Source organism: Aspergillus lentulus (genome assembly GCF_001445615.1).
Source record: "Aspergillus lentulus DNA, contig: Alt01, strain: IFM 54703, whole genome shotgun sequence".
Taxonomy (NCBI): domain Eukaryota; kingdom Fungi; phylum Ascomycota; class Eurotiomycetes; order Eurotiales; family Aspergillaceae; genus Aspergillus; species Aspergillus lentulus.
The window spans coordinates 2,411,408-2,429,716 of record NW_028322123.1 but is presented as its reverse complement, the minus strand read 5'-3'; the positions used below and the strand labels follow the sequence as shown (position 1 = coordinate 2,429,716).

The 18,309-nt window shown below is 50.8% G+C and overlaps 4 protein-coding genes across 4 annotated transcripts; 2 read left to right on the top strand and 2 right to left on the bottom strand.

The window, feature by feature from the left end:
• Positions 1-485: 485 nt before the first annotated feature.
• Positions 486-3,173, top strand: ALT_0764 (uncharacterized protein; the record flags this gene model as incomplete). The annotated part of the gene is made up of 3 exons (XM_033556229.2): positions 486-599; positions 668-1,504; positions 1,557-3,173. The coding sequence occupies 3 exons, from the start codon at positions 486-488 to the stop codon at positions 3,171-3,173; spliced, it is 2,568 nt and encodes an 855-aa protein (XP_033412120.2).
• Positions 3,174-3,580: 407 nt separating this feature from the next.
• On the bottom strand, positions 3,581-5,462 carry ALT_0763 (sugar porter family MFS transporter; the record flags this gene model as incomplete). The annotated part of the gene is made up of 6 exons (XM_033556228.1): positions 3,581-3,720; positions 3,776-3,849; positions 3,909-4,892; positions 4,959-5,183; positions 5,239-5,315; positions 5,367-5,462. 6 exons carry the CDS (start codon positions 5,460-5,462, stop codon positions 3,581-3,583), a joined length of 1,596 nt encoding a protein of 531 aa, XP_033412119.1.
• Positions 5,463-6,661: 1,199 nt separating this feature from the next.
• Positions 6,662-8,720, bottom strand: ALT_0762 (glycoside hydrolase family 154 protein; the record flags this gene model as incomplete). The annotated part of the gene is made up of 3 exons (XM_033556227.1): positions 6,662-7,827; positions 7,885-8,183; positions 8,239-8,720. The coding sequence occupies 3 exons, from the start codon at positions 8,718-8,720 to the stop codon at positions 6,662-6,664; spliced, it is 1,947 nt and encodes a 648-aa protein (XP_033412118.1).
• Positions 8,721-14,977: 6,257 nt separating this feature from the next.
• On the top strand, positions 14,978-18,242 carry ALT_0761 (VWA and PH domain-containing RING finger protein; the record flags this gene model as incomplete). The annotated part of the gene is made up of 5 exons (XM_033556226.2): positions 14,978-15,233; positions 15,304-15,997; positions 16,051-16,271; positions 16,322-17,021; positions 17,075-18,242. The coding sequence occupies 5 exons, from the start codon at positions 14,978-14,980 to the stop codon at positions 18,240-18,242; spliced, it is 3,039 nt and encodes a 1,012-aa protein (XP_033412117.1).
• Positions 18,243-18,309: the final 67 nt, after the last annotated feature.

The following is an 18,309-nucleotide window of genomic DNA, read 5'->3' as shown; positions in this document are numbered from 1 at the left end:
AAGCCATGGGGAGCTTATTTTCGCGATTTCAGACGAAGATTGCCAGTTGAAGTAATATTAGGTACTGTTGTAGCTAGATGTCGTCCTCAACGTAGAGCACTTGAAGACACGATATCAGCAAACGACACCTGTTTCGCTTGATTTTGTTGGCATCCTAGCTCGGACAACTCTTCAAAGCTGGAAATACACCTAAGATTATCATTCAGTTGCTGCTACCCTAGACTCAATGAGCCATTGTGTCTTGGGATATCTGGAGTTGTCAACATTTCCATGGTGTTATATCATTGGATTAGTTGCAGACGGCACGTGGTCCGTGCGGATGTCGGTGATTATTTTCCTGTTGTTGTCTTAACTCCTGCGATAGACAAAAACACCGAAGATACCCTTTATCATAATCCCATAAGTAAATTGTTTTCAAGCGAACTAGATTCTCTCCTGGAACAATCATCATCAATGCCATCGGATCTGACATGAAATACTAAACCATGTTCTCCAAGCGACTAAGCTGCTTCTATTGTGGACATCGCTCTGCGCAGGCTGATAGAAACGTTCGCAAATGGCGCTGCAAACACTGCGAAGCGGTCAACTACCTGGACGAGGTATGTGCTGGCTTTTGTTCGCCTTTCTTTCTTATTATATTCCGAGTTAACGCAGATGCCGTCACTAGAACGGGGAGATTACCGACCCTCCCGCCGCTGAAACGAATCCCGCTGTTTACGGTCCTGGGGCCACAGACGTGCCCTTTGAGTCAGTTGATCTTACAGGATCCGGTCTCTTCTGTGCTCAGTGTGTTCGCAACCAGCATCTCTTCACAAGTGCACTTGCCTCTTATTTTCCGTCGCCGGAGGATCCAAATTATAGCGCCTACGAGCGGGAATATCCCAGTTTTCGCAGGAACCTGGAGGAACGATATCCGCAAGTATGCGCAAACTGCGAACCTCGGGTGAAGGAACGGATACGTCAAGCTGGATATGAGGCGAAATCGGACCACCTTCGACGGATGATGGACAGGAGCAAAGCGGGAAGGGCGGCGAGACACGCGCGGCGGTGGAATTGGAGGAATCTACTGGTGTCAGCGGGTGCCATGGGTTATTGGGGCAGCGTTGCTGGTCAACTGTCCTGGGACACTCTGGGTGCTCTGAGTGCCGATCATCATCTCCGCGATAGGTACGATGACTTATCCCCGCCGTCCATTGCGTCGTGCGCTCGTGCGACATTACAGACACATCAACTACCGAGCTCGTGCTGGATTGATTTGTCTCCCTACGCTGGCCTGGCTCTGATTGCGGGGATCTTGTCCTTGTGGTGGAACCCGAAACTGCGACTCAAGGTCGAAGGCAGAGGAGGACGTTTCGTCGGGCTGGGCGAATACTATCAGGTGCAGCTCATCGTCATGGTGGCGCGATGCGTCTTCTGGGCTGTACTTAAAGACCCTTCTTCGAGTGGACTACAACCGACATTACCGCCGGCTCTGCATCTATTTATGATACTCTTCACGATTATGGTAAGTCTCCTTGTTGAGGGACGAATAAATCGCACGCTGACAGATTCTCAAGTCCGTCGTTATCTCTCGGCGCGTTGTCAAGTATGACACTCGCCCATTGGTTGCATGGTCGGATAGCACGCCAACGGCGACTCCTAGTAGGAAAGCCGTTGCGTCACCCGTTGCGCAATCGAGCGCTACGCCTCAGCGTTTCACCAGCCTTCGCGGAACCGACCAGCAAGCTACTCCACGCTTCCCACTTGAGAAGCTGGCAACTCCCCGACCAGCACCCGAAACGGAGCCGGTTATTCCCCCCACGCCCCCACCAGAGGTGGACGACATGGACTGGACCCCTTCTGTACAGCACGAAATCACGCCGACGGTTAGTGTTCGTCAGAGAGACACACCGTCTGTCCTCAATGGACCTCTACCGTTCTATGGATCACTACCTGCGGCCCCTAAACCGCCATCATGGGCCCTTCGGACCCAATCTTCGCGGCCGAAGCCTATCCAGCAGGTTGTCGAACGCAACCCATTTCACCGCACACCCACTCAGTCGCCTAGTTCCTGGAAAGGTAACCCCACCAGTCAGGCGGATTCGGTGTTTGCACCTCCAAAGTTCTTTCCTACCAGTGACCATCTTGCTTCAACTGGCCTGGAGAGTTTGTTCGACCGAGCTTTTACGATCAAATCCCCTGAGGATGAGGGCAACGAGAACTGGCAGCAGCACCAGCAAGCATCGAGTGCGCACGCTCGCCAGTCCGCGGATATGCAGACGCTCTTTATGTTCCAGTACTTTCGGGTGGGCCTGCTACTAGCATCTATTGCTGCCTGGCTTCTATCACAGTATAACCATCTCTCAATTCCTGGCAATTACGTCGAAGTGGCTTCTCTTGGGAGTGCAAGTCTGATTGCAGGATTTGCACTGTTGGATGTCCTCAAGCAGCCCATCGCGCAATGGAACGGCATGGAAATGCTTGTTTATTTTGCCGAGCTTGTGGCGGCCGTCCACCTTGGGGGGCACCTTCCACATGTTTCGTTTGAGAGACATTATTTCGACAGATACGGGAAACTTCTGTTGATCTTCATGACCGTTCAGGAAGCATTGGGGCTGTTATCTCTCTACCGTATTGCCACAACTGGCGATACCGGCTCTCAAGTGCAGCAGCCCAGCCAGTCTCCGGACGAAAAATCTTCGGGCTGTCCATCACTCGGGAGTCATGTTCGGCCCGAGCAACCATCTTCATCATTCAGTTCTGCTGAGCCCCCTGTCCCTCCTCTGTCATTTTCCTCGACTGCTGCCGGTTCTAGCTTCATGACTCGGTCACCACAAACACAGTACCAACTAGCATTTCCGAACCAGAATCAGGGCCTCAAACGTGATCACAGCTTCACATTGAATAGTCTCAAGGACAATGAATCCGACTTCTCTGATGCCTACGATCGCGATTCAGACACCGAGACGACCGTGACGACGGCGACGACAGCCACAAGCAACACGGTCAGGAATATTCGCTACGGACGGAACCCGACCGATACATTCTTCTCACCAAGACGCTCAGAGCTTGGCCCTGGAATCGGGGGGTTGAGTCTTGATGACAAGCCCACCCGGCGAGTGACGCGCAGTCAGTCGCAGAGACTCGCCGGAAATGAGGGAATCCGTAAATACTCGATGCGCGGGTTGAAGTAACCGTCTGGACAGTTTCAACCATTTCTTCTTTTTATGCTATGACACGCATTAGCGGCGTTGGGGTTTGTGTTCTTTTGAGATCCAGATATTTGCATTCATTAAGATATTGGGTTGTGTCACAAGTTCAATTGTCAGAAGCGTTCAAGGGTTGATTGATTGATTGATCCATTTTGCATCCACTTACCTCAAGTCTGTCTCCTTGTTTCATCACTCTGCTATGTGGGAATTTACCGCGGGTTTGTACATAACGACAGGAATATACGACTTACGACCAATGATGAATAAATAGTTAGCCCTACAAGTTCTGATGCCACGTACTATAATCAAAACTACCATCTATCAAACAGGATAATCTTATTCATAGCAAGTTACCAGAACTCTCACCAGGACATTACAAGCAGAGCTATCTACAGCCTTTCAACCCTTGTCTCAACGACGGTCTCAGCCTCCTTGTCGGTCGAACTCATGGCCCGCTCGGCATCGGCCACCTTGCTATCCTCGGGGGTCGTGACGCCGAACAACTCATCCATTTTCTCGAGTGAGAGACCTATTCTCATCAGTATGAACTGTTGATGCAAATTTTTGAGCAGTGGGAGAGTTACCCTTGGTCTCAGGGATGAAGAACCATACGAACACACCCATGGAGAGACAAAAGCAGGAGAAGATGATGTACGTTCTTTGACCGTTAGCATACTTTACTTCGGATGAGGGGATACTGGGGAGGGAAAGAGGTACCCGTAACCATTCGCACCGACGGTAGCAAGCATATTGGGGACGGCGCGGGCGACGACAAAGTTGAAGAGCCACTGGGTAGCGGCAGCGAAGGAGACGTTCAGGCCTCGCAGGCGGGCGGTGGGAATCTCGGAGACGTAGATCCAGCAGACGGGCCCCCAGCCGAACTGGAAGCAGGCGGCGAAGAGGAAAATGCAGACGAGGGCGACGTAGCCGGCGGGGATGACGGGCTCGCCGGTCTTGGGGGGCGCGATGCGGACGTACAGTCCGATGTAGAGCATGGTTAGGCCCTGGGCGACGGAGGTCCAGAGGAGGGAGCGGCGGCGGCCGAGGGAATCGGCGACGAAGACGAGGAAGACGGCGCAGCCGACGACCTTGACAATGCCGTAGACGCCGGTCGCGAAGAGGCCGGTGGCGTTGCCGGTGACGCCGAGGTTCTTGAAGATCTGGGGCGCGTAGTAGTTGATTGCGTTGGTGCCGGTCATCTGCTGGCAGATCATGAGGAAGATGCTGATGAGGGCGCGCTTGCGGTTGCCCGGGATCGTCCACATCTCCCGCATGAGGTCCCAGGGGCCCGAGCCGCCGATGAGCTGGCGCTCGTGCTCGAGCTGCGCGACGATGTCCTGGAATTCGCGCTCGACGTAGGGGTGGGTGGGGGGCAGGTGGCGCACTTGGGATAGTGTGGCGCGCGCGGCTTCCCAGCGGTCCTGGCGGGCGAGCCAGCGGGGGGACTCGTTGCACAGGAGCATACCGACCAGGAGGAGGATGGCGGGGAGGGCCTGCATGGCCAGCGGTACGAGGTACATGGCAGGGCCGGTGATGTGCAGCAGGGAGCCGTAGTTGATCCAGAACGCCAGCATGATGCCCAGGGTGATGAAGAGTTGGTACAGCCCGGTCAGCATGCCACGGATCGCACGAGGAGCGTTCTCCGACACGTAGAGGGGGTTGATCATCGAGGCGAAACCGACACCGAAGCCAGTAATTAGTCTGCAAAGACGGATCATTCAGCGCATGGTCCACATGAGTGTAACGCAGGGGCTCGGGGTCACTCACCGTCCAATGTACAAGGCTTCCAGGTGGCCACTGGCGGCAACCTGCATGATGACACCAAGGATCGCCATAATCGATGCCGATATCAGACCTGGCTTTCTTCCCCAGCGATCAGCCACCTGCGAAGCGATCAGGGCTCCAAAGAAACAGCCCGCTTGCAGCGTGGACACAATATTGGCAGACAGATTCGCCTGGGCGACTGAACTCAGATTGTTTAGGCCATATTTCCTGGTGACGGTTAGAACAAATCCGCCATGGTTATGCTCTCGGCAAGCAGACGCACGCCATGAAAGGTTTCATTGTGAGGACACCCCCAATGATACCTGTTTCCATCCCAAAAAGCATACCACCAAAGCATGCCTACAGAACTCGTCAGTCTCTGAATACGGGGGATATTTTAGGACGACTGACCGAGCAGGCAAGCATATACACTCTCCACCCGTAGATTTCCTTGGGATCCTCTCGTATCGCCTCATTGTGGACGAGCTTTCTGAGGAGGGCAGACATGTTGACGACGACAGTAGGCTCGTCAGCAGAGGTAAAGAATTAACGAAGAAAAGTCGATATGATTTAAGGCAGCTGGAACGCGTCTAAAATCCCACGCTCATCCCTGACAAGATGGTTGAAGAAAGCCCCTGAAGCGAAAACCAAAAGCAATCCTAGATTAAAGAGTCCAGGGATGGCAATGATTATGTGTCTCGTTCACCCTAACAGACTTGCAGATCGACCAACTGACTCGGTAATGTATATATAACCGACGGTGTCTGATATCAGTAACCGTCACCCTGCAAACGTGTGGGTAACATGACTGGCAGCCACGGAAAAAAAGACGACGAGCGCGCCGGAATCTTTCCACGAATTACAGCAGATGATGAGCAATTCAGGTAAGATACCTCAGACGCCGAGAACGCTTGGAGCTCGTTGTTAGGACGGGTTGGACGGGGAAAAAACGAAGGTCAGAGGGCAAAGGTGTATGTCCGTCTGGGCAAAGACAACCTATCGGTTTCGGTAGGATGATAGCGCCATGCTGTTGCTCACTTAGCCAGACCAACCGCTAGACAGGATCTTTGACCCTGTCCTTTCTGTGATGGCTGATGGTCAGCATGGGGGAAAATAACCGGGGGAAGGGGGTTTGCTCTACGAGGACGGGGTAGTGTGGGGGCCGGCAACGAATGGGACGGGATGACTGAGACTCACCAAGCTGTTTAGAGCTTGATTCCAGCTTGGGGATTGGGGTTGATGGCCCCAGTCACGCATGGCACCTGATTTGAAAGCATCACGGATGGCCAAGGCTCGATGCGAATGGTGGAACGGCGAGGATGTGCCAAGCAGAAATGCGGAGGGGAAGGACAAAAGCAAAAAGCAAATTTGCGGGGAAAGTAGGGGCCGATCAGCATCAATTCGACTTGTTCGGGGCGAAAGGTTGCATCTAAGCTGCTTTAGTGCGGCAGGTCGGCTCACTTGGCTGAAGCTAGTGAGAGGGTGATTTAGCCAGAAACGTTCATTCATCCGGTCCTGGCAATTGGGCATCGTGGATGCAGTCATGCAAAGTAATCTACACGTCTTGGTAGCTACCTGTCTTATCAGTCGATTGCTGTTAATCAATTTCATTTGCGCATTCTATCTCCAGGATAGATATTGTAGTGAGGCAGATAGATAGTTTACGGAAGGTGGGAGTAATCCATCGCGATCCTTCGCTTGGCCTTTCAATGCTGATGCCCCATGATCTGCTTCAGCTTGCTCGGAATGTCTGGAACCCGTTCCCATCTCGCGCGCCATTTCTCCTGCCAGTCGTCGCCGTTGCCTTCAGCTGGCAAGGCGAATACCGCCGTTGCGAACCAAGTGTCGCTCCCGGGGCTGAGCTTCGATCCTAGCGAAGGGAGCAGAGTACGACCGTAGAGCAGATTCGAGTTGGCATCTGCCAGCACTATCCTGCCCTCTCGATCAACATTCGGCTGGAGCTCCACAATGCCAACGGCGCCGACGGACGAGACGGTGAGCGCCCGCCGCGATTCATCCAAGGTACCTTCGGTTGAGCCTGGAGTGAACGGGCCGAGAATGCGGCCGTTGTCGCTGCGACAGCCGTAGATTGCAAACGCCCCTTCGTTAACCAAGAGCTCGCGCTCTGTTCTCACCCGGTGAATGCGAAGGTGCCAGTTTTCGGTCTCCTCGGTTGGAGGTATGAGCCATGTATCGACATCAACGTCCTTCCACGGCTTCCAACTGGAGACGAGCATGGGAACATCATCAAGCCATTCAAACCGGGCATTTAGTGCCAATCTTCGTGTCTGCCAGATAGCGCCCCCATCGTCAGAAAGAGCAAGCATACTATCTGGTGCGTGCTGTTCTAACTGATAGGAGCCAGTGGGAACAGAATATCCAAATGAGGCGCTGTAGGCAAACTTGCCATATTTGGCCTGGGTTGCTTTCAGGGGGTAATGGCAGGCCTGACCGGACGACAGTAGGAACCAGTGTCCACCACGATGAACCATAATGTGCTTGGGGTGTTCAAGGGCTGCGACGGCCGGAAGGGAGGCGGCCGGGTAGGGTTCCTCCTGCGCTGCCCAGAGGGGATGCGACTCCGGCAAGACCAGGGGAACAAATGACAGACAGCACCAATAAGGAGACCCAGGAGAGTTGTAGTTTTCCGTCAAGTACATGTTTGCGTAGGAGTATCCCAGGTTCAACGTGCCGTCACTGTTGAAGATGTCTTCCTGGGTAGCCCACCAACGGAAATGACGCAGCAAGATACCTTTGACCACTCCCCAGGTCAATGGAGCAGGTAGCTCAACGTCCGCAAAAGCCAGTGCACCCCAGAATCCGACCATGGCAAACCGATACGTCATCGAGCGCCCAAATGGAATAGCACTGCCTGATCATAGTCAGCATGACAGAACAGATTTCCAGAAAAACAAGTAGAAAGACCAACCATTTGGACTGAAATAATGGACGAAGTCTTGAGCATATTGCCTCGCACGCTCGCGGTATCTCTCAGCCCGGGATTGGTCAAAGTCACCAGCCAACTTGGCATACAGCAGTTGCAGAAATTGGATGGCAAAGGAGCCCGAGTAGTAATCCATCTGGTGATGGCTCTTGGGGCCATCATTACTCCAGCCTGCGTCGACGTGGAATGTATCCAGATGATCCATATCTGCCTCGATACGAGCAAGCGAGTAAGGAGCATTATTCCTCCGCAGGCCCAGGTTGGCAAAAACCCGGAACCACAGCCTGTATGATAAGGTGAGAACAAGCCCTCAAAACACTTTTGTAATCAAAAACCTACCAATTGGTATTTGGCATTTCGCGCGCATTAATCTGCGCTAGCCAATTCGCAATATTCTCCTTCTGCTTGTCCGTCAACGGATCCCAGAAGACGTGAGGAGCAACCGCCAACGTAAACCCGATAGGACACATCTCCACCATGCGCTGGTCCATATCCTCAATGTCGCCCCAGTACTCCGGATGGTTGGGATCAGTCCCGCTGATAAATCCCTCACGCCAACGAGCTGCCTCTGCATAGTCATAGCCTCCACCCAGCAAGGAACCCAAGGCCCAGAGGGGGCGCGCAAAACCCTCGATCTGGGCGCCACCTTCATCGAACCGGGTAGCTGACGAGCCGATCTTCACACGACTGCAGCCCGGTGTGAAGCGCGGGACGAGCGGATCGAGCAGCGCTCGACATGCATCTTGGAAGTCGCTGCGTGTGCGAAAGGGAGACCGACTAAATGCATGGGTAGGCGTTTTTCCGTTGGCGTGGACGGACATTGTGATCGATTGACCTGTTTGGGGTTTTCAGGATCGAGATAATGTGAGAAAAGTCTCGTCAGTGTTGCATGACATCGTTGTCTCAGTGCCTGAGGGTGCTTCCTGGTTATATGTCATCTGCATGGAGCTGTTTTCCTAATGACTTTGAGGAGGGGCAGGTGGGCTGTGGGCATGGCGATCGGGGTTCGGAATCAAGTCCGATATGATCACCTCGAGGGGTAAATTGGCCTGACAGCTCTTAGTGATGGATAAATGGCTGATGCAGATTAAGCTTCTTCCATGGATAGGACAGTGTCTCGCACTTTGCAGGTTGTTATTGGATGGTTAAATGGGAGGTGCAGATATCCTCAAGGTAGTAGAGTCGGGGCCAATTTAGCCGAAGTGGAAGTGGATGCGGGCATCAGGCTGGCTACCTTGAGGTCCGCATCATCCTCTTTGGAAACACACAAAGGTTCCTGCTTTATCTAATTTTCTCAATGACACTCTTCCACAGGCTTGAGCTGTGGACTAGTTCAAGGGCAAGATAGCAATGCAGTCCCCTCGATACAGCGCCAGGCCCGATAGGTATCATGTTGACTCGCGTGCTGCTGAATTGGAGAAGTTTATCTGATTGCCGAGACCTGAGCTCCAGCTTCTTCGCCTGAACAGTGAGGAGCAAGCGAAAGTGCCTGAGACTTTGATCTTTCGGGCAGAGTATATCCGAACGACTCTTCTGACTCTTATTCAAGAGGTCTGACAGAATAAGATCGGCTGGATCTCGAGCGCAAGATGCGACGAACCATGGCTTATGAAAAACCACATTGACACAGACCAGGCATAAATGCTCGAGACGGACTGTTAGTAAGTCCCGACGTACGATCGACTTGCCGCTCATCGTCAACACCATCCGTGTGACCCTCGTTAATCATGATCCGTCGAAATACAAAATGAAGAAGAGATACGACTACCCCTTTGTCGTCAATTGTGCTTCTTGACCACGCACTGACAAATAAGAATGGGTTCGACCATGCATACTGCACGGCTATTCAGTCATGTCCACAGACCTGCACCCCTTCTCCTGATCTAATGGTCAAGGCTTCGAGTAGGGTGCATATGTGCGTTTGCCTGCATCAACAACATGGCTAGCTAATTGGCGGATGCCTTTTGAAATAAGTATTCATATTTGAGACTGATCTGCTGGTGGGTGTAACAATGGCAAAAGCACGTTGGATATGTCACATCAACAAGAGACGACCGCAATTGGTCTATTACATTGTGATACAGATCAAATGGATGTATCATCAGATTGCGATTATGAGAGTACAGTAGACTTGAAGAATTGGACCTCCCTGGGTCAGATATATTCTACGTATAGATCTTAGTCTGCGGCAGTCATTGGTGATGGTAACAATCTAAACCATCCAGAACAAGCACGGCGCTTTGTTAATCTATTAAGTAGAGTCAGATATATCCAAATCAATATATTTGAAGTTAGTGCACTGACTGCCAGGACTCTTCGTAAAGTAGGATGTTTCAGAACTGTTTCATACAATTGGATCGGTTCATAGGGCAAAGGATTTAATAATAGTCCGCTGAGACCCTGTACTATCGGCTCTGAGATTTACTAAAGGTAGGCAGACTGTCTTAAGTGTGTTGATTCAGTTCCAAGAAGTAAGAAGTACAATCTACAGAAGTACACTGCTGCTTGTTACTGGGATTGTCGATATTTATGGCATAACTGATAAATGTATTTACAGGATTATAGCATAGATACAACATGAACGATGCTTGACAATAACACACAGAACTGTTCAATTTAATCACTATATGGTGTACTATTTGGAACTCTGGATATAACTATAACAGTGTACTTTTTATAAAACTTTCCTTTGCAGTGCCAACCTCCAAAGGGAGTGATTTGTGCTTGACTTCAGTATGGGTGGATCGCAACTCGGACTGTGCCATGATAAGTTGAGCACAGTGTCTGCTAAGTTGTGGGAAATTTCACCCTGACACTGGTGGCAATGTTTTGTTTATATGTAACCATCAGAGAGTATCTGGACTACGGAGGAATAACCAGCGTAGCCAACTCAGATGTCACAGTCCCCGCCAATATTAGGTTCAAATGATTCTTGCCTGCAAATGAAGTCAGATGACAAAAGCCCAATATTGAGACGCTATACATAATATTGCTCAATTTTAAGACGGGGGAGAAGTTGCCAGTTGCCACTGACCTGTTCCAAGGTTGAGTAGAGGTGTTCACCCACAAAAACCAACGACTCAAGCTGAGTGGTGGATTTTCCTTCTGGACGGCCTCAAACAGCGGATCGGAAATCATCCTGCTCCCGGTTGCGGAGAGCTTCTTTCTACCTTGTCCAGTAGGATTTCGACCCGAGCGATTCCAATTTTCAACACTGGTTGGGTCCTGAGTAAAGATGAAATGGAACTCGAACATTTGGTCCTGGATAATCTTTGGATCCTCTCGCGTGGGAAAAAGGATTCTACCGTCCAAACTTCATCCGTGCGTTAGTCTTGTCTAATAATTAACTGATGAGGAGAGCTGGGATTTGCTCCCTAGTGTCTAGATGAAACAGCTAATCGTTGTTTAAGCCGAACTCTCGAACATGTCGGCATTTGATACTTTCTTCGGTCATCTGTCTAGAATGATATTCAATATTGTTGACTTACAATAAGTAGTGAAAATGGGAACTTAGAGTAGCGGTAATTACATACAAAGTCGATGTTCATGATAGGATACTAGTATTGCATAGTCCGGACATTCTCTCGACCAGAATGAGCCATATTGAACTGCCGTACCTCGAGACGGTATAACCAATGTACCTACAAAGGATCAAAAGAAACAATTATCAGGCGACAAATCAGGCCTAAATGTTAATTAATTCAACCAACCGAAGGATCTTCGAGGAATAGATTATAGATTATTATGATTAACGAAGAATAAGAAGTGGTCACTTCGGCCGGTATGATCCGGCCAACAACAGTGAACAGCCACGATTGCATCCTTCTGCACCCAGAGTCTTCATGGGGTAGATAGAAGATGCTACTTGTCCTTCACCCAGTAGATATCAGGGTGCTATTATGATAATCATTGCACTATGGACAGGCATTCCAAAGTACAGTACAGATGGTCTAGTTGATGGATAACAATCGGATGTTGATAGATATGAATTGCCAGAGCTCGGATTTTATGAATGGACCAGAACCAGGCCATGACCAAGTGTTTACTTCTGGAGACATTCGAAGTTTAAGGGTAGCGAAGTTGTTAATCATATGTGTTCAGATTACAACAAGCTTCAACGTTTAGTGTTGAATTTCTACGCGGCAAGGCAATCCCGAGGACCGCCCTGTACCCCTTAGCAGGAATATCCCCACAAATAAGCAATACTAGTAATATTCACCGTCAACTTGTCATGTCATACTATCAAAAGACAGTGATGAAATCCTAGTAAAATCAGAATAGATGAGTCGACAAACCAAGGATGCAAGGCAAATGACAAGCGCTTGACAGAAAACGCTCCGGGATCGACAGTCGGCTCCCGGACGAGTGGCAATCTTTGCTCCATTGTGCAAAAGCTCGCGGGTCACTTTGATGAGGACCCGTCAATGGTCTCCATCTTTGGGGGAAGTCCAGAGTATTAGTCTAGGCGCAGATCTTAGATTCTATCTATCGTTGTCGCTGGAATCTGATCTGTGCTTATTTTCCGAATTAGGGTGTTGTAGACTCGTAGCAGACCATTGAAGCGAATGACATGCAGGACCTAGGAAAATACCGAACCAGGACTTGACTGGATTCCGATTTGATTGATACATCTGATAAGTCAAATATGTTAGTTTTGCAGAAACGCTGGAATCAGTAATGCGACAAGCAAGGGAATCCGGGACTAACAAGTTTATTAGAGTATTTGCCTGCAGGTCATCCAGAAAGGTAAAAGACCCTAAGGGGTAGTTGAGACCTCACTGATCTACAGAGTACGTAGTCCTTGGAGCAGTCAAAGACTAATACGAATAGCTTTTGAGGACTGTCTGAGTTTTCCCGTCGACCAACGCTCCTTAAGCTTACGAAGTGTACTATCTTCACATGGTTACATAGACTGTTGTGACGCAGTCCGACTAGGCGCAGCATATGCGAGTCCCTGCATTGTACGGACTGTAGTAAGTATTAATTAAAATCTGCAGAAAACACAGCGTGGACATTACATCATAGGCTCTTTTTCTAACAGAAATAAAGTATAATGATACTAAGAGGTACATGTGATAATTTCTTTTTTCCTTTGTTCTGACTTCTTTAAGAATAATCAACAAAGAAGTTGAAGAACCAGAGTACCATTATTACTATTGACTACTCCGTAGTCAGGGGTACATGAGCATCTCATGATCTCCTATTATTATTATTTACCTGATAAGTACTACCTTCTCTAGTACCTAAGTAGTTGACCCACTGTTACCTACCTAGTCTCACAGGATCCGTGGCTTTCCTGTTCCTTTGAGTTTCCATAGAAAATTTCGCGTGCAGTTTCCTGCCCCACTGACGCCCTTTCTCTTCAATTTTACTGGCACAATATTGCGAGTTCCCTTCGCTTGGTGATTTTTAACCTTTGTACCTTTTCCTCTGGTGCTCGGAACTAGAATCTTTTGGGAATTTTGATGATGGTGGAAACGATCAACTGGGAACTTCCTCCGTCGTTAGTCCATACGGACTCTGCAGAGTTAGTTCGTTTTCCCTCCTCTTTCTTCCTGTCTCTGACTCTCTGTCTACCCATCGGATTATTGTCTAATCAGCCATCCATCATATCATATTTTTTTATTACTGCATTCCTGATTATTGATACTACGTACTCCATATGGACTAAATTTCCCTTCCCTCTGACTATTCCCTCAGATCCAATCATCATCTTCAGCCCCATCAACTATCAACGGCCTCCTGAACACCGGCCCGGACACCGTCGCAAAAAAAGGTCGTTTACCATCCAGGATATCTCCAGGTCCCAGGCTTTTCCTGGTCCTAACCCTTTTGCGCCATCATACATTATTATTCTCTAAGGCTAGGTATGGTATCACTTTCCCAGTCTCTCGCACTTTTCTCACATGTCTCTCTTGATCTCTTCCCTGTCCTCAATTCTCTGCCATCTGTTTCCTTAGCCCTATCATTCTATCCCTGAAGCTTCAATTACAAGCAATTGTCCGTCGTCTTCCCTGACCCTTGTTCAATTTCTTCCCAGGATTCCATCCGTTCATCGGGACTTTCTTTCCTCTTCTCCCCACTGGTCTTAACTTTCTTCTGGTTCTTCTCCCCACTTGAGTCACCTAAATAGTAAATCTCTCCTACCTGGCTACGCCCCCCTTCCCCTCAGATCGCACTACCACCGTCATCACCGCTACCAGGAACTATTGATACTTGAAACTTGACATTCTCGGTTGCTCATGATTCTCCTGTTTCCCCAGGAATAGCCTCTCTCCTTTCCGTGGTCCATGTGGAAACATCATCGACCGTCTTCCAGATCGGATTCCAAGTCTGGGAACGTCGATTCAGGCCATCTAAATCTGTCTGAGTTTGGCTTCTTTGGTCGCTCCAAAAAGAAATCTCCGCTTCGTGAGTACTACCCTACTATCTTCTACAATACTTGGAAGCCTCTTGGGTGTTTTTGTCTCTGTTTTCTTTTTTCCCCCTCTCTCTTCGTATTTGCAATTCTTTTCCGACCTCTTCACACTTTTCCTTGAATTGTATTTTTTTTTTCTCTGCGTCAATTATACGACTGCCTAGTATAATTTTCTACTACATCGGAACTTTATTCCCCTTTTTCCTTCTTCGTCTGCTTACGTCCCTCCATCCTCTTGTCTCCTGCGTTGTCAATCCCAGCTATATTCGACACGGAGAAATCAAGCAGTCAAAAAATAGTGGCATCACCAGACCCTCAATCGTCGTTGTTATTGCCATTGGTGTCCTTACTGAAAGTCGGGCCAGCGGACCGTTACTACCACTTACTGACGAGTATCTGCAACCTTTTGCGTGACCTGCAGATTTCCCCTCCCGGCCAGAGTCCCCCTCACGTTCACCTCTAAGGAGCTTCCGTTCCTTCACCCGTTCTCACGCAGATCGGCCAGGAACCAGTGCTTCTGGTCAAACGCACACTTCTCGATCTCGTGCTCCTTCCACTGTTAGCACATCGCTTCAATCCGACCATCCTGGCTTGGGCTGGCAGTCGACCGCCGGCACAAACACTTCGCGAGCATCGTTCAACTCTAGATCAGGTAGACCAATGGCGGGGCTGATGGACGTTGACCGTAGCCGTACCCGGAGGGATAGAACGTTTGTCGGTAGTGAATGCGCCGTATGCGAGGAGCCGCTAGAGCATACCCTGCGCGGAGAGCGGGTCCTCCAATTCTCCTGCACACACGTGGCCCACGAAGCCTGTTTCTACGAGTATATCAAGGAGTTTGAGGGCCAATATTGTCCGACCTGTGATGCCCCATTAGGGCTGGACACCAGCCGCGGGGGTCACGTACTTGACATCGGTAAGCGAAAGATGCACTTCGGACAGCATAGTGGTTGCAATTGCTGGGATACTGACCATCCTCGTTGCAGAAAAATTGAGCAACATTGTACGTTCGGTGACTAGCGATGCAGCCACGCACCGCAGTGGTTTGACCACCCCAACCCCGTGGGATCAGCCGTCAGCTCGTGGGCAAGCACCCAGCGAGACGGGAAGCCGGTCATACAACAATCGCGACAGTCGGGACATCTGGGCGAGAAGGGATAGCCGTGATACGGGCAATACGGGCAGCCATCGTGAGCGCGAGCGAGTGGAGCGGATGACCACAGGCTCACGGCAACAGCATTCCAGAAATGGAAGTGCTGCAGGATCGTCGGGCGACTATGATGCTCAGCAGCAGGGCAACGGCAGGCGACATGATTATGACGTTCAAGCCATGGAATCCGATCTTAGCCCTCGCGCGGCTCCCATGAAGAACCCCATCCCCGCCCCCACGGTGACCATCCGTAGCGAATTCCCCACGCTCAACCGGTCCAGACAACAACAATCTTTGACGTGCTTGGTCACGGTGGAAGTTCCTGAGGGAGTATGGCATCCGGATTCGGAGGACTTGCGGCAAACTTCGTCGGGTGCGTCGCAGCCGCAGGATGAGCCTTACGGCGGCGTGGTTCGCTTTCCGACTGCGGATGCTCGATCCATCCAATACGAACCCCAGGAGAACCTTGACGAAATCGCCGAGGACTTGCGAACGCGGGTCGACAACTGGCACGGCCTTGAATTTTCGCGGTACGTTCTCTCCCAGACGAAGTTCTTCATTGGTGAATACTGATTGATATCAGGTTCGGAAAACTCCGCTTGCATGGACACATGCGAGTGGGCAAGGATCGCGAATCATGGCAGGACCTGGAGTGCTATCTTTTCGCGGAGATGCTTATTTGTATCAAGGAAAAGAAGACAAATGCTCATCAGTATGATGACCAGTCCAAGCGCAAGACTCGGAGCTCGCTGAAAGGCTCGATTCTTATCAAGAAGCATCTCAAGTCTATTGAAGCGTCGCCTGGTAAGCTGCGATCGATTTTGAGAAAGGGTATCGGATGCTGACCACCATAGATGAACCTGTCCTCACGCTTAATCTGTCAGTCAGCGAGCTTCCTTGCTTCTACCTTCGCTTCCAGAGTCGAAACGAATTAGAAATCTGGCGTCGAGCTCTTCGCGATCTTCATAACTCTGATGCATTGTCCCGTCACACCGATTATGACCTGGATCATTCTGGAGCTGAGGAGGAGGACTACCGGGCCAACCAGGTCAAACGACAGGCGTCAATTAACTCATCCTACGGTGCCGGACGGTCTAACAATACAGCAATCACGGATTATACCACCGGTGCAGATAATCTGCCCACGTCGAGTGCCCACATACCTCTCGATATTGTGGTTGTTATTCCCGTTTCTTCGTCCATGCAGGGGCTGAAGATCACCCTCTTGCGGGACGCACTCAAGTTCCTGGTGCAAAATCTCGGACCCCGAGATCGTATGGGCTTGGTAACTTTCGGTTCCAGCGGTGGCGGCGTGCCCCTTGTTGGAATGACCACCAAGTCGTGGGGCGGATGGAACAAGATCCTCAGCTCCATTCGACCTGTCGGACAGAAGAGCCTTCGTGCGGATGTTGTCGAAGGCGCCAATGTTGCAATGGACTTGCTGATGCAGCGCAAGTCCAACAATCCCATTTCCACAATCCTCCTGATCAGCGACTCGTCCACTTCCGACCCCGAAAGTGTCGATTTCGTGGTGTCTAGGGCCGAAGCTGCCAAGTGAGTCCCTCCATTACCAGAGATCAAGAGCATAGATGACTGACAATTTGCAGAGTGAGTATCCACTCGTTCGGCCTTGGACTGACTCACAAGCCCGACACAATGATCGAGTTGTCCACTCGGACAAAAGGCTCGTACTTGTACGTCAAAGATTGGATGATGCTTCGAGAATGTGTTGCCGGCTGCTTGGGCGCACTGCAAACCACTTCGCACCAGAACGTCAAACTGAAGCTTCGTCTCCCTGAGGGTTCGCCTGCGAAATTTGTTAAGATTAGCGGCGCTCTCCATACAACCAAGCGCGCTACAGGCAGAGATGCCGAGGCCGCTCTCGGAGACCTGCGATTTGGGGACAAGCGTGACGTGCTGGTACAGTTGGTCATCCAACCGGACAACTCCACGCAGGAAAGCATGCCGCAGGACCCCTGGGAAAGCCTGGTGTCTGGATTGGAGGCTCTCGGAGGTGGCTCCGATGCAGACGAGCAGCGCGTGCTGAGCGTTGAGGAAGTTCCTTTGATCCAGGCGGATCTCACTTACGGTGATCTCCTCCGTGATGGCCACCTGACGCACTCGCCTCGCCCGTCACTTCTTACCGTGCCCATGCTTCCCTCCAATCCGAGAGCCAAGAATGGCAGACCTTCGACACCACCCATTCCTCCTCACCCGTCCATTGTCCAGCGGCGCATGGAGTTGCTCACATCCGACATGCTGACCCGAGCCTTGACACTTGTGACTCGGGGTCAACATGATCGCGCACAGCATCTCTTGACCGAAACACGAAGCATTCTTAAGGGTCTCGGTAAAGGTAGCCTTCCACCGCTACCGCCAGGGGCTGTAAAGCCGGCCAGTCTCAGCGATGCCGGAAGTCGCGGCGAAACTCCCACATCGACCTCGCCGAGATCCTCCAACTTCACCGAAGGTCAGTCTGTTACATCAGATACTGCAACTATTGCCCCTGTTGCTGCAGTCGACGCACAGACCATCACAGCGTTGGATGCGGACTTGACGTCGGCAATGGAGTGGATCAATCACCCCGCCGTGTTTGGGCGAGACTCGCGCAAGGCCGTTCTGCAGGCCATTGGGGTCATCTCGTCGCAGCGCGCTTACACATATCGTACGCCATCCGAGGCTCACTGGGCCCAGCGAGTCGCGGGAATCCGACGATTGACTGAGCGATCAAAGGAGTGGCGCGAGACTGGAGACGACGCCTTGACAGAGGAATAGTCAGTTATTTGGATTATTCTCTCTTCTTCTTGGTTTACCTTTCCCCTTATTTTACTGTTTGATTATC